Genomic DNA, 15,075 nt, shown 5'->3' with positions numbered 1-15,075 from the left:
TACAGAACACCAGAGTGCAATCTTCTGCATCAAAAAATCCCTGTATTGTTTTTAATGTAGCCCTCCTATGTACAAGTTGAAGGAGGTGGGCATGCATGTGACCTCTAAAACTTAGGTCAAAGCAGTCATTATTATTTGTATTTTTTGTTTTTAAGGTGCTTTTGCTAAATGCTTCCTGTTCAGTGTGCAATTATTGCAAGGCCATCCCCACCATTCTGGCTGTGCTACAGTCACCTTTTCCCCTTATACTCTGATTTACATGTTCAGCTGGTTGGCCATACTAGCAAGCACTTGTACAGCTGAGCGAGTGGAATGCACATTCTTTTCTGTACCAGAAAGGACGTCCCCTATGCAGGACTTTTTGCTGGAAAGCATGAAGCTAACATTTGTTTACCTCCTCTGGTATAGAGACCCAAAAGGGACAGTTAAATACACTCTGAATGCAGTTAATAAAATCTTTGAGCCAGCAGACTATTTTAATGAGCCAGCGAAATTGTTGATCCATTGTTATCAATGGAAATCTTTTCTATTAAAAAAACAAACAAGTAAGGTTCTGCCTTTTTTTGTTTGTTTCATGTATTTGAGGGCATTTTGACTACTTAGCTCCTGGAAGTTGTTCTGCCCTGCTTTTTGCAATGATGCCAGCTTGTGGCATTTTTTGGCAATGTTTTTTAAAAGACACAGTGAAACCTCTTAACGAGATTGCACTGATTCATTTCATATGCAGCACTTTTACAAATGTGTGTGAATCAGTCTTTATTCAAATGCAGTAGGTATAGTTTTTGTCATGCCAACTGCTGTTGTGCTTTATATGGCACTTTATACAAGTTTAAAACCAATTTCTGTGCTGTTAGTCACAGCCCTGTGTCTGGTACAGATTGAGTGTTACATTACTGCATCCGTGGTGTGAATAAGATGCAAATTTAAAGAAGCTCATACACTACACCGCTTGGTGCAGCTCATTAATGCCACAGGGCTTAATTAGGATTGCTGTATGTACTTGTATCTAATTTCCTGTAATGTTTAGACATGTGCCAAAACCAAGTTCAATTCTTGTCATAACTTCCACTAGCACACAGGTTCTCAGCCTTTTGGTCCTTGGGATCCCCACACAGTGCATGTTTTCCAGGTCTCAACTCAGAATAAAAAAAAAAAGTTCCACCTGTGTATATTTTAAAATGTCAGTGCGTATTGACTGCACCTGTGCACCTGCCGGGTGACCTGGTAAACGTGAACTGTGTGGGGTCCTGAGGACCAAGTTTGAGCACCACTGCACTAGCTTGATTTGTTTTTGTTGTCGTTGTATGTTGTCTGTTTTTTTTTTTTTTTTTTCTTTAAGATATTTCCACCTTGTTAAATTTTCTGCTATACTTTATTGTTACATTCAAATACTGGAGCATTATATTTATTTATTTTTTCCTCTTAGGGATCCCACTGTACTTTGTGGACCTACAAGATGACCTGGATGACTGTGAGTTTGTACTGCAGGGACAACTTGAGCAGAATAGTTTTCTGCACTTCCTCCTTCATATAATTCATAAGTTACATGGGGAAATGCTCACATTTGTGGCTGACTATAAAGATATAAGAAAAAATAGTTTATGGTCATTTGTGCAATGAGACCTAGTAGTATTTAGGTACTGAAAAATGATGTAGTGTGAGACGGCTCTTTCGTTTCAGCTCAGTAAAAGCAAGGGGGCTGATGCAGAGGTGAATGCGGATGCAAAACACGTCTTGCGTATATTCTCCTGCATGACCAGAGACATGAGCATGCATTGCAGACATGTATGCATTTTGGGTGCATTTACACCTGAGGCATAAGTCTACATTTATTAAAGTTTCTAAAAATGAAAAGTGGCAAAGTTGCCCATAGCAACCAATCCAATTCTGTGTATCATTTCTCTTAAAAAAAAAAAAAAAAATTGATGGATAGAGAATTTGGTTGTTACAGGCAACATCACCTTTTTTCAGTTTTACAAGCTTTATTAAATTTACCCTGTCAAACTCAGGGGCAGATTTATTAAGCTTGGAGAAGAGATAAACTGGAGATAAAGCGGAGAAAAGGTAAAAGGAGATAAAGCACCAGCCAATCGGCTGTGTTTGAAAAAGACAGTTGGGAGCTGATTGGCTGGTGCTGTATCTCCTTTTACCTTTTCTCCGCTTTATCTCCAGTTTATCTCTTCTCCAAGCTTAATAAATCTGCCCCTCAGTGAGGATGTACTTATGCAAATGCAGGCTAAGGCATGCAGGGCATAAGTGAAACTATGCCTAACTGGAGGTATATCTTTTTCACCAAGTATGGAATAGTTGCAAGTGCTCATTGACCAGTAGCAATAATACCTGCATCTTGTAAGATTGCAGCAGGGCCCTCCAACCTCTGCTTGCCTGTTTTACCCACTTTGTTCTTTCAATGTTGTCAACATTTGTAAAGCGCAACGGAATCTGCTGCGCTATATAAGAAACTATAACTAAATATAAAACTGGAGTTGCGTAAGGCTCTTCATATGGACAAAAAACACCTACCCCCCTCCCTGCATACAAAGTATATCCAATATTTTTCCATCTCTGACTCAAGCTCAATCGACGCCCATACACTGTGACATGTGATCCTATTGCACAGCACATAAAATATCTGCTGCCTGTACTTTTTGAACTAGATTGTATCGTATCTAGTTCTAAATCCACAGTGCTTTAGCACATTTCATGTGTTTAGAACTAGATGCAATGCAATCTAAAGTTTAAAATGCACGGTGTGCATTGTACTGTTTGTGGGTATCTAATCTGTTTTGATAACACTTCCCGGTAATTTGTTACTAAGGAAGGTAGCAATGCAAATCAGATAAATAAAAATCGGGCAGCATGGACGGTGTAATGCAGTGGTGTCAAACTCCTGGCCCTCCAGCTGTTGTGTAACTACACATCCGAGCATGCCCTGCCACAGTTTTAGCAATATGTTATATAAAATCTGTGGCAGGGCATGCTGGGATGTGTAGTTCCACAACAGCTGTAGTGCTGTGAGTTTTACACCACTGGTGTAATGGTTTAGCATTACTGCCTCACAGCACTGAGGTCATGGGCTAGATTCCCACCATGGCCCTGTGCACGGTTTGTATATTCTCCCCTTGCTAACCATACAGACCCTAACTGTCATTTTTCAAACACAGCTTGCACAATCAGAAATGCTTCTTGGTTAGTGATTTATATACAGTGTTCACAAATACACTCTATAAAACGTATTTTACCTTACAATGAACACTAGGGACTCACTTTTCTAGGATGGGTGTGTTCTCTGGGACCTGCCTGGTCCAGTGTGTTGACTATATTCTATGCCAGTGACATCTGCACAGGGCTGCAGCAAGTCCTCAGCAGCCAGTGTGCTGGCCACAACCCCACCCTCAGTCGTTCTTGCTTGGGCGAGTGCCCAATGTCCTGTTATCAGAGAATGGTGGGCCTACCTGTGGATGGCGCTAGTGGCTTCTGTGCTGCCCAAGCTGTACTGCTAGGGGGTGGAGTTATTGGGCCCTATACTGCCAGGCGGTGGGGCTAATGCTGGGCTGATCACTGTGTGACAATTCTGGTGCAGTGATCGTAAATACACGCTAAAGTGTGTATTTTTCCTGAAAATGAGCACCAGGGACTAATTTTTTCCAGGATGGGTATGTACTAAGGTACACCCTCAGCTTGTACCAGCGTGTGCCCCTCTTCTATTATATGCCAGGGAGGGATTTGCTCTGGCTGCTTAAGTGGTGATGTGGCTGATGAGTCTGTGTATATGGCATGCATATGTGCAATCCCGGGTGTTTGGGGAAGGAGCAAAGGGGGTGGGGGAATGTGTGAAAGAGATAATATTTAAGAAACTTCATTCCATTGGGACCCAGAAAAGGTCAGGGACCCCAATTTTGTAAGTAAGGGGGGCCCACTTTTGTTTTGGCTAGGAGAGTTCACTGATATATTTTCACTTTCTTCATGTTTTGATAGATACCTCCCTAAATAATGAAATGTGTATTTATTTAGTGAGCATCATAAGTGATATTATACAAGCTCGTCCAGACAAATTTCTGGTTCCTTCTATAAAAAATACAGGGGTAAATGTAGAACAGGATCCGGCCACTGCTGACACGGATTTGAAGTAGAACACAGTACGGCACAGCCTCACTTTGTGAACACACACGTTCCAATACCATCCTGTCCAACACTGCATGTGTGGGCGGCCACATAGGTGGACTTTGTGCAGGCTTCTTTCTGGCCAATTGGGGTCCTGCTGTACCACAATGTGTGGCCCCCAGTCTAAAGTGTTAAGTTTTTAGAAGTGACAGATTATTTCCATAGCAACCACTCAGATACTAGATATTATGCTCCTCTGGAAGGTGCTAGATAAATAAGTAGAATATTTTTGGTAGCTATGGGCAACCTCTTTGACGTCTAAAAACTTACACTAATTTTAAATTTGTTCCTAAGAATTTTTCTTGGAATCCTACTGGCTCTGCTTCTTAAGCTCTGTACACACGGGGTGAATTGGTTTGGCTTAACCCCTTCAGTTGTGGGGTTTTCTGGGGCAGGAGTACATAAATAGGACAGGTTTTTCTTGTCCCATAAAAACTGTCCACTGATGGGGCAGATGAGTTCCCCCCCCCCCTCCCCCCCCAGTGGTCTTTAGCGGAGCTCCCCTGCTGCTGCGGCCACTGCCAATCATAGCAGCACACTGACCGGCAGCAGACGGCAGGCTCGGGAGGACTCAGGCGCCTGAACACCCGAGCAATCCAGAGTCCCCCGAGCCGTGCCGAACATCCCAGAGCCTGCCGCTGTCTCTCCCGAAGTATTGGCGGCGGCAGGGGAAGGTGAAGGGGGGGGGGGGTTTACAACAGTGGAGGTGGGGAGGGAGCTACCTGGTGGGGGTCACTGGTGAGATGATGCGCCAGTGGTGCACACCTGCAGGCACCACTAGCGCACACGTGTAGGTTTGTTGCATGGCCGGAAATTTTCCGGGACTGCCCGCTGCATTACCGCAGCGTGGCCCGGAAATTTCCGGGACCGCTCAGTGACCATATTGCTCAGTGTACAGTTTTCATCAGCGACCAGCGTTTTTGACTGAATTGCAAGCAATTCTGTCTTTAAATTTTTTTTCTAACCTCTATTCAAATGTATTTTTTGATTGACATGAGTTTTGGGCAGTACTTTTGGAGGGGGAAAAAAAGGACAAGGGGCACTCACTTTAATGTGCCCTGGTGTGGTGGGAGAAGTGTGCAGGCGGCTGCTGTCCTCACTCCTCGTGGCTGCAAGAGGGAGGGTCCGGGGGAGGTGATGGTGACCTCATATTGGCTAGAAGTCGCTGGTGCACAGTTGATCTGTGCACCAGCGATTTCTAGTCAAAATCGAAGGAGCATGCTCCAGCGACCAGTAGAGGACTGGTTGCAGGAGCGGGCTCCTAGTGATATCACCCTGTACACACTAGAAAATATGGGCAATATTTAGCCAGCAATTCTGGTTAATATCGCCCTGTGTGTACAGGGCTTTAGTCCCATCAAATTTTTAAAGACCGGAAAATTGGGCATTCATTGAAATTATTGGGTTAGGCATTTGTATTAAGATGGGAATCCAGAGAATTTGTGAAGTCAACAAGAGGAAAGATGGTTTGGGGGCACTCTTATTTTTAGAATTTACATTTTATTAGTATCTATATAAAAATAATGTATCAACTAGATTTGTAAACCAGTAATTAAGGCAAAGGTGGTTATCCAATCAGTCCCATTTTTTTTATTTTAGCTGAAAAAAACAAGACCAGTTCAATGCCTGTGTATTCAATTGCAGATGTTTTTTTTTAATTTTTAGTACCTTTTCACAAAAGTTTTTTTTTTTTTTTCTGAGAAAGAGAACACCAGGCGAAACCACACACGCTGTTGCTCGAAATTAGGCAAACACACATGGAGTCTCCCATATGTTTTTGCCTGTACCAAATTTTTCCCCTAGGCCAGTGGTTCCCAAACATTTTTTTATCACGGCCCCCTAGAATATCAGAATCTTTTTCACGGCACCCCAGGTGCAAAGTTTGTTACCGAGAATTTCAGAAAACAATATTTTTTGTTTATTTGTCCTCCTTAGGTCCAATTATATTGTGAGGAACAGGATTAATTTCTGTTTATCCACATATTTTATAATTGGAAGCCACAAGCACTGCTTTTGCCTTTTTTACATTGACCGTAAATAATTTTAATGGATTCTAGACCACCAAACCGAGGCACCGCTGCAACTGCTCCCCGGTAGCCATGGCACACAGGGCCTTATTTTAGTTCGCTCTTTCTGACAAAATCCTTCTTAGGTGGACAAAGCCATGTGCACTGCAGAGAGAATTAGATTTGGGTGGGGTTTTACTTCAAAATAAGATCTATATTGCAGTGTAAAAATAAAGCAGCCAGTATTTACCCTGCACAGAAACAAAATAACTCACCCAAATGTAATTCTCTCTGCACATTTTACATCTACCCCCTTGCAGTGCACATGGTCTTGTCCATCTAAGAAGGATTTTGTCAGAGTGAACTAGAATAAGGCCCACAGCAGGGCCGAAACTAGATGTTTCGGTGCCCAGGGCGGCAGTCATTTGGTCCCCCTCATTTGAATAGGTCAAATCGAAATCCAACTTTTATAAAACAGAAAAATCTGGACAAACTGAATTCCAAGAAATTGGTTATTTTTAACAGTGCAGACTTAATATTAAGTACTAGAAAGAAATCCAAATAAAGCACTATTGAAAGCTCAATAAATTTATTCTAAGGGACATGGGTTGAATGAAGAGCAACAACAACTTTTAATAGTTGCACAGTGTACAGCTTAACATTGTATGGCTCATGCAGCCTGATTCTGATTAGCAAGCAAAGCAAAACCCATATTGCACTGGAGGTGGGGCTATAATCCAAACTGTGTTATAAAAATTAAGCTGTCTATCATATGTGGGCTACATGCAAAATCAGGCAGTATCTACCCTGCATAGAAAAAAATTGTATTTGCTCTGCCTGCACGGTTTAATGCACTACTGCATGGTTAAATCCAGACACAGTTACTTAACTTATTTGCTTTATATACAAATCTGAATCAGACCATGGTCTTTAAGTATCCAAAGTATTAGCGATATTCCAGTTCTTTGGCAATTGATTGGGTGGATTTGCCCATTATTCAGTCTTCTGAGCTTAGCCTTTAACCATATCTATTGGCGATGTGTTGGACGGAATTAAGAATTTGGTTTAACTGTGCTGTATAATTATTGTACTTTTAAAGGTGGATATATAATCTTAGAGCTTTCAGCAAGCCCTTGTCTGGTAGGATGGTTCTTCATTAATGAGATACATTTTTATTTGATAAAAGTTAGGCCTGTTTTCATATCCTATTTAGGTTAATTTCATGACTCTTTTTAGAGCTAAGAAGTCTATAAATACAGTATATATTTAAATGAAGCTTTGAAATCTCATGTAGGAGGGTTTTGATGAGGATATTATGGGACAGATGTTGTATGGTTGGTTGATAATTATGTTGACAGAATGTCAACAGTGGTGGTATGAGAGGAAAGTAAATATGGAAAATATTTTCCATAAGGTATCCTGTCAGATGGTCAACAGTAATCATGTTGACATTTATAATGTAGCATGGTCAACGCTCCAACTGATGCACTCCAACTGAATATGCAGCTCCAAAAGCTGGATATTCACCACAGCAAGATATGGGCGAACCTGCTGCATAAACATCGATTGAGGCAAGCGTTTACACTTACCTATTGGCTGCCTGATCTGTCGATGGTCACATCACAGCAGGGCAAGCATTTGAATTTGTCCACCCAGCTTTGATGCTAGTCCCTGCAACAAGTGTACAGATGGCAACAAACTACATATCGATGTATTGAGTATCTGCTTTGCTGCAGAGTCGAGGTGATACAGGTATTTGGGTACTTATGTAGTATCTGGGCGCCCGATTTTTTGATTGTATGCCTTAAGTTAAGGCATACAATCAGATGCGATATCGCATCGCATGCGACCATCGGATGCGATGCGATGACCCGATTTTTCCATAGGAATCAATGTTAAAATGGACTGAGTCCATTTTAACATGGAATTCAATGGGGAAAAAGGGGTCCTTTCATACCCCTACTATCCAAGTGGGCATGGAGTTGGATATAAACCTGTGGCGAGCCACCGAGCCCGAAGCGTGGCGAGCGAAGCGACGGTATTCTGTGTCCCCTCGCGGGGCTCGCCACGCTTCGGGCTCGGTGGCTCGCTACGCTCGCCACAGGTTTATATCCAACTCCATGCCCACTTGGATAGTAGGGGTATGAAAAGGACCCCTTTTTCCCATTGAATTCCATGTTAAAATGGACTCAGTCCATTTTAACATTGATTCCTATGGAAAAATCGGGTGGATTTGCCCGATCCGACCCGATTTCTAAATAGGGCGCCCAGATAGTACATAAGTACCGGTATTTGTGCTGCACTCCGCTCCTCTTTGTATATGTGACTGATGAATGACAGAGGCTGGGTATTGTTGAAACAGAATTAATCACTTTACTGTGGGTAAAACGACATGAAATACAAAAAATCTGCTATTCATATATTATTGTCCTACATAAATGGCACGATGTCCAATTACATGGATGCATCAAATAAACATCAATACATATAGGTGGTTATTACAGTTAATGGTTAGTACTCTACGGGGTCTGCTGGTTGAGAGGTTGTGGGTGGGACTGGGCTTGGGTGGTGGTGGGGTTCCTTGGGGTTTAGGGTTGGGGGGGGAGGTTTGGTGGCAGTTTTCTGTGCGGGGTTCCTGAGGTGAAGACGCAGTAGTTGCGTTCTCTCAAGTGTGCTTTCTGGTGCCGTGCCCGCTTCTGTTGGTTTGGTTTTGTTGGTGGCGGGTTTTGCCGGAGTCTCCGGTTGCGCAGGTTGGTGTGACTGGGTCGTGGGCTGGTGTAACCGGTTCGGGGTTCGGTGGTGTTGAGTCCGGAGGAACCTTGTGCTTCTCCTCCTGTGGCTTCTACAGTGCTGCTCGCCCGGGGAGGGCTGCTGTACTGGTTTCCTCCCGGTGGTGGGTGCATGGTTTTTCTGGCAGAGGGGGTGCTCAATGGGTGGTGCTGTGGAAGACTCGGCCGATTGCTCCCCTTGCCGACGGTGCCATTGTACTCACCTCGCCCCGCTCCGGTGCCTGGGTGTCACTGTCTCCGCTTCCGGCCGTCTCACCCCATCTGCGGTGTTCTTCGTCTGCGATGCTAGATTTGCTTCTGCCGCGTCTTCTTTGGTTGGCCACTTCTGGGTTCAGCGGGATGTTTTGTCTTGACTTGGTAGTTCGGTTTCTGGTATTTGGTGTGTGTGTTTCTCCAACACGTTTCGGCCTTCTTCTAGGGAGTTATATGTCTGTAAACCACATCATTCAGACACATCTGGTATCAATACCCACTGACCCCACTTACAATATTTTGATCGATTGGCCGCTATATTGCTCAGCTTTATTTGATTACTACATGAAAACCTCTAAGGTGCCATATCCTTTTAAATAGGGGACTATTTCTTTCAAATAAGTGCCATTACATTATTGATGCCAGGAAATATGCCCTCATGCCTGGACTCTTAATATAATAATTATTTCTGCACTGCAGGGGTGTTGACCTGATTACCAGAAAATAACATCCCCTTAAGTTAAGGTACCCCAGAATATGTACATGTCCAGATGGGGAAGATAAAGTACAGTAAAATTGTTTACCTTACTTATGCCGTCTCACACATTCAGCCCCGCCCCTTCTTATGTCTAAGTGATGATCACTATAAGAGACTTAATCAACTTTATTTGGATCCCTGCAGGGATTAGGACAAGGAAAACTTCTCCTTGTGAGCAAAGGTGTTAAAGCTGTGGTTCCCAAACACTTTAACCATTGTGCCCTAGAATATCAAATTTGTTCATGGCACCCCTAGGCCAAAAGTTTCATATAGAGATATTTAGAAAAAAATATGAAAATAAGTGAATAGCTTTTCTATATCATCCTTAGGTCCAATTTATATGGTGAGGGATAGGATTCACTTCTGTTTGTAAATTAATTTTATGATGAAAGCCATGCATTGACTATTGCAAGTGCCTCAAGTTACCCAGTTCGGGAACCACTGAGTTAAAGACCTCACACATTGGTGTTAGCTTAAACAAGTTTTAAAAATGCAGTTAACAAAAAGGCTATCCGTTCCCAAAGAACTACTAGTTTATCACGATTTTTATACTCTAATTTTTAATTCTTCAAATTGTCTGCCTCTGTTGTGTCAAGACCAGTGATGGCTAACCTTGACACTCCAGCTGTTGTTGAAATACACATCCCAGCATGCCCTGCATCAGTTTTAGCATGGCCAAAAAGTAAAACTGTAGCAGGGCATGCTGAGATGTGTAGTTCATCAACAGCTGGAGTGTCAATGTTAGCCATCACTGGTCTAGACCACAGGTAAGCTTTAATAGCTGTCGAAAAAGGACAGCGCTAAATATTCTTCCATCTGATATAGCCAAATGCCACTTGAGAAGGGATTAAAATTCTACTCACACTTCTGGATTTAAGTGATTAGTGTCCTGCCCTTGCAGCCTGAAGAACATCACTGTGCATTTTAACAGAGCCTAATCTCTGAGCTGGACAAAAATTAGATTAAATCGCTCTTCTTGATCACTTGTGTGTTCTGCAACTTCAGCATTTTCACAAAGAGAGAAAGGTGTGTGTGTGGTGCGCAAAAACAGCGGCTGGCACAGGGCGGTCGGGCCCTAAAAAGTACAATGGTAAAAACGAAAGAGTAGTGCCTGCGATGGCTGTTCCAAATAATTGTACCAGACGTTTCTCAAAAATTATCTAAACAATTTATTATACATATAAAACAAGTAAATACTCTAAAAATCACACTTTGCATGCGGGTACCTAGACATAAAGTCTGGGGACTGGGGTTGTTTTGTATCACTGGGATAGTGATTGTATACACTGGGCGGCTGAGATATTAGATTCAAGGTGCTGACAAGAATTATATTACCATCCTGGTCGGTCTGGAAGGTGTTTGTTTGTCCAGACAATGGATCACAGTCCAGAGTATGTCCTGTGCAGGCAGGGACTCAAAAATTCTCAAAAAAAAACACAGTAAATACAATTACAATAAAAAACAGTAATTTGCATGCATGCAACAATTCAATAAAATAATTCTAAAAAGCCATTTCACTGCATTAGCACGAGAGGTATTGATAATTACCTAATTACCTGTTTGAGTACTAGGGATTATTGTTTTATTAGTTTTCTATTATATTAGAAGTCTATAAGTCCCCTAAAATATATGTACTTATTTGAAAAGTAGGGATTATCATTGGAGTGAAAAGTCGACATGAGTAGAAACAGTGACACAAATAGTGAAAGAGATGCCTTTCCCTTTAAATTAGAGTGTGTGCTCATATGGCCCTTTGAAATAACAATAGAATCATGTGGTGAAATAGAACTAACTGGACATGTAAATTAAGTAACAGTCTCAGTGTTAACAAAAACAAATAATAAATAATAAAAAATAAAAAAATAAATGACCCAAAAAAACGTAACATGTGAATTTTTAAGCTGTGTAACTACTATATACTTAAATGTAGCCGCCTCCCAATTGCTAAGGAAGGCAGGAATCTTAGCCATTTAATTGCCACCTGCAAAGGAGAAACACACCTGTGGTAAATCAAGTGGTGTGTATAAAACCACCCTTCAAACCATACTCCTTATTCCTGAAATTGATAAAGCTGCCTGAGCGCAGCGAAACGCCTCTTTAAGGAGCCCAGAGAGGAGGATCAGCAGTTGAGGACCTGTAGGGCGCTACACCGATACCATCAGCCCGCCGCCTGACTGATATTTATCTGCGGCATTCAGGTCCCCACTGCATACACAGACACCCGACTGGGAAGTGAGTCCAGCAGCCGCTGTCTGCACCAGAAGCTTGTGGTACTTATGCCAGCTGACTGTTAGTGATTTGCGGCATTCAAGCCTATACTGTGCACGCAGGCAGCCGGCTGGGAAGCAAGTGTGTCAGCCGCTGTGTGCACTGGATATCTACGCTGTCCACACCAGCACACAGAAAGGCTGGGCTGGCTACTAATTCAGTGGAGCACAGAGTCCAGAGTAGGGCCACTGGCTACTGCAGCACTCGGACCAAAAGGGTGTTAAAATATATCAGGCACCTACTTGATACATCCATCGGGCAAATTTGCACCTGCCCGGGTGAGTGGAGGAGACAATACCAAGTACCATCAAGGAATCCCTGTGATATATACGGTGTGGGTCCGTCCTGAAAGCCCCAATTCCACCTGGAAATATCTATAAAATCTTGCTTACAACAAATCTGTGCGAGACTGTAACATCTGCCCACACCTGCCAATTTTTCCATCCAATCAGGAACTGGTAATTATCAATACCTCTCATGCTAATGCAGTGAAATGGCTTTTTAGAATTATTTTATTGAATTGTTGCATGCATGCAAAGTACTGTTTTTTATTGTAATTGTATTTACTGTGTTTTTTTTGTGTGTTTTTTGGTTTAATAAATTGTTTTAGCGTACAGAAGGCGCCCACTGGTCCTTTGTTCTCTTTGTCTACCTTTAGTGAGGGCGGCATCCCTCTACCAGAAGGCAGCCATCTGTACGCAGCACAGTACACCTGTCCCTAGCGCTCAAATTTTTCTCTGGTACTCAAAAATTCTCCACTCGATGTAGTATGTCCTTTGTGGAAACTGGAAGGATTAGGGATCAAGCAGATATCCCAAAAGGTGGAACTCCAGATTTCTCCAGGGAGGACGTCTGTAAGTGGGATGGTCTGTGTACCGTGGTTTTAGAGATGTATCTTGGACCAATATTAAGGATGGATCCCGTTAGGGAGGTAGAAAGTGTCAGTCGCCAAATCTCAGCAGCACAGGTGAGGGTATTAGGAAAGCTCAACGCGTTTCCCCGGATCTAACCTCCGGCTTCTTCAGGAGCAAGTATACAACTGTGAGCTCCAGGCTCATATTTATACCTGGGGACTAATTGCCCAGGACATGCACCTGAGTGTGATTGACAATTTAAAACATATAAAATACTATGAGAAACGTCTGCAATTGAATATAATATCATACTCTATTATTAGAGGAGGCAGTGTATTATGTGCAATAAGTCTTTCTACAGGAGGGAAGATATAACATATGTCTCTAAAAGACTTTTGAACTTGCTGTCATGTGACCCGAAATGGTAAACAACACGCTGTGTTTGAATACATAACATTTAGATAATATAGGATGTGTGGCTGTGCTACAGGGCGAAACAGGATGAGGTCAGGACCCCGGCCCCACGTACCGATTGCCGGTTTTTCACGAAGAGCTATATATATATATATATATATATATATATACGAAACACCACACCTCATTTGCAAGAACTTGCCAGACACCTGTGCAAATTTTTGTCCTCTGTAAGAGGAAGATAATGAATATTTTTACATTTTTTTGTTATTCCAGTTGGCTTTGAGGATTATGGACCAGACTGTGAGAGCATGAGGATAAGTGCTTTCTTGGACATTCCCGGACAGGACAACCTAACGCCTCTTGCCCGACTGGAAAAATATGCTTTTAGTGATAATATATTTAACAGGTAAATGTTTGCTATTTTCATTGTTTCAAGCACATTAACATTTGCATGTGGGTGGGGTTTATTATTATTTTCTTACATATTTTAGTGGTGGGCCCAGGTACAATCATATGCCACACTCACACATTCACAAACATTGGACCCTGTACCAATTGTGCCATCAGGTAGCATTATCAAACACACGCGCTGTTCTCTTCCCTTTGGAGTACATCAGCAGTATACAACTATAAACAACACAGTCAAAATTCTGTCTCATGCCCATTTATAAAGGAAATTACCATTTTTACATCAATCCAAAAGTAGCGCTAAGGCATTTTCACCCCACCCATATCCTTTCCTCCTGCCCCTTTTATAATTACTGCCTTCATTAGGTCACAACCTCCCTACTGTATGTTATCCTGGCCTGGTCACACTAAAAGTAGCAGAGAGCCACCAGCACTTGGAGATATCATCTCTCAGGAGCAGAAAACAGGATCAGCCAATAACCCAGATGCAGCCAGCAGTGTGTTAAGCAGCTATGACATGGCTTGAAATTGTCAATAACCCATGTTTGACCTGGGTTTTTAGTGTGAAAGGGTTAGAACTGTAATGACCGGAGCTGATTGGATAGTACTTTATCTGTATCCACTTTTCATCTCCAAAATTTGATGAATCTCCCTCATTGTCTGTAATGCTGCCCATACACTTCGGATTTGATGCGACAGTGCGATGTCCATCGAACACGATCATATCTTGTGGTGCTAAAGTGCCCCTTTGCAGCTCCGGATGTTGCATACCAACTTGAGATGGCACATCGGTGCTGGCAGAGGGCGGCGTTATGTAGCTCAAGAAGCGCTAACGGGCAGCGGGGGTCAGTCAGTGGTGGCGGCAGAATTGTTTAAACACTGGGCAGCCCTCTGATTGGCTGAGATCAGAGGGCTGCCCAGTGTTTTAAACACTTCTGCCGCCACTGCTGACTGACCCTCGCTAGCGCTACATAACGCCGCAGTCTCCCACGCCGCCAGTGCTCCCTCCGACCCCCTCTACCCATGCCGATGAATAAGCGTTCCCTCCACCCCCCACCTGCGGATTGCATTCGAGCATCGCATGTGGTTAAAAACCACATGCGATTGCTCCTGCAATTCGATAAATATTATGTGCAACACATAAGGGGCCTTAGTCTAGTCCAGGGGACCTCAAACTATTTTGCTCTGGGACCCCATCAGACAATAAAAATAATTACAGGACCCCAGCAAGTTACTGCAGAAGGTCATCACATCACATGTGTAGTCAGCAGACAGCACATACATGGCGCAGCAGCATTGTAGATGCTCAAAACGATTGGTGGAGTCTAAAATAACAGACAATTCAACAGATTTTCCAGAAAAGTCATCAGCCTGATGGTCAGCAACATGGAGTCGCGACCCCATGCTGAGCAGGTCGGGACCCACTTTGGGGTCAGGAC

At 42.8% G+C, this 15,075-nt stretch overlaps 1 protein-coding gene across 2 annotated transcripts in view; it reads left to right on the top strand.

The window, feature by feature from the left end:
- The window catches only part of LOC146008093 (serine/threonine-protein phosphatase 4 regulatory subunit 1-like), a 53,642-nt gene that overhangs the window by 853 nt on the left and 37,714 nt on the right, over nt 1-15,075 (top strand). For both annotated transcript variants that reach the window (XM_083147021.1, XM_083147022.1), the window contains exons 2-3: nt 1,427-1,471; nt 13,502-13,634. In XM_083147021.1, coding sequence (XP_083003147.1) covers nt 1,427-1,471; nt 13,502-13,634 — 178 coding nt within the window. The remainder of the gene's footprint in view (nt 1-1,426; nt 1,472-13,501; nt 13,635-15,075) is intronic.

This window comes from Crinia signifera, chromosome 6 (assembly GCF_055691185.1).
Source record: "Crinia signifera chromosome 6, ASM5569118v1, whole genome shotgun sequence".
Lineage (NCBI taxonomy): Eukaryota > Metazoa > Chordata > Amphibia > Anura > Myobatrachidae > Crinia > Crinia signifera.
The sequence above is the reverse complement of the archived record's forward strand: the minus strand, read 5'-3'. Positions and strand labels throughout refer to the sequence as shown.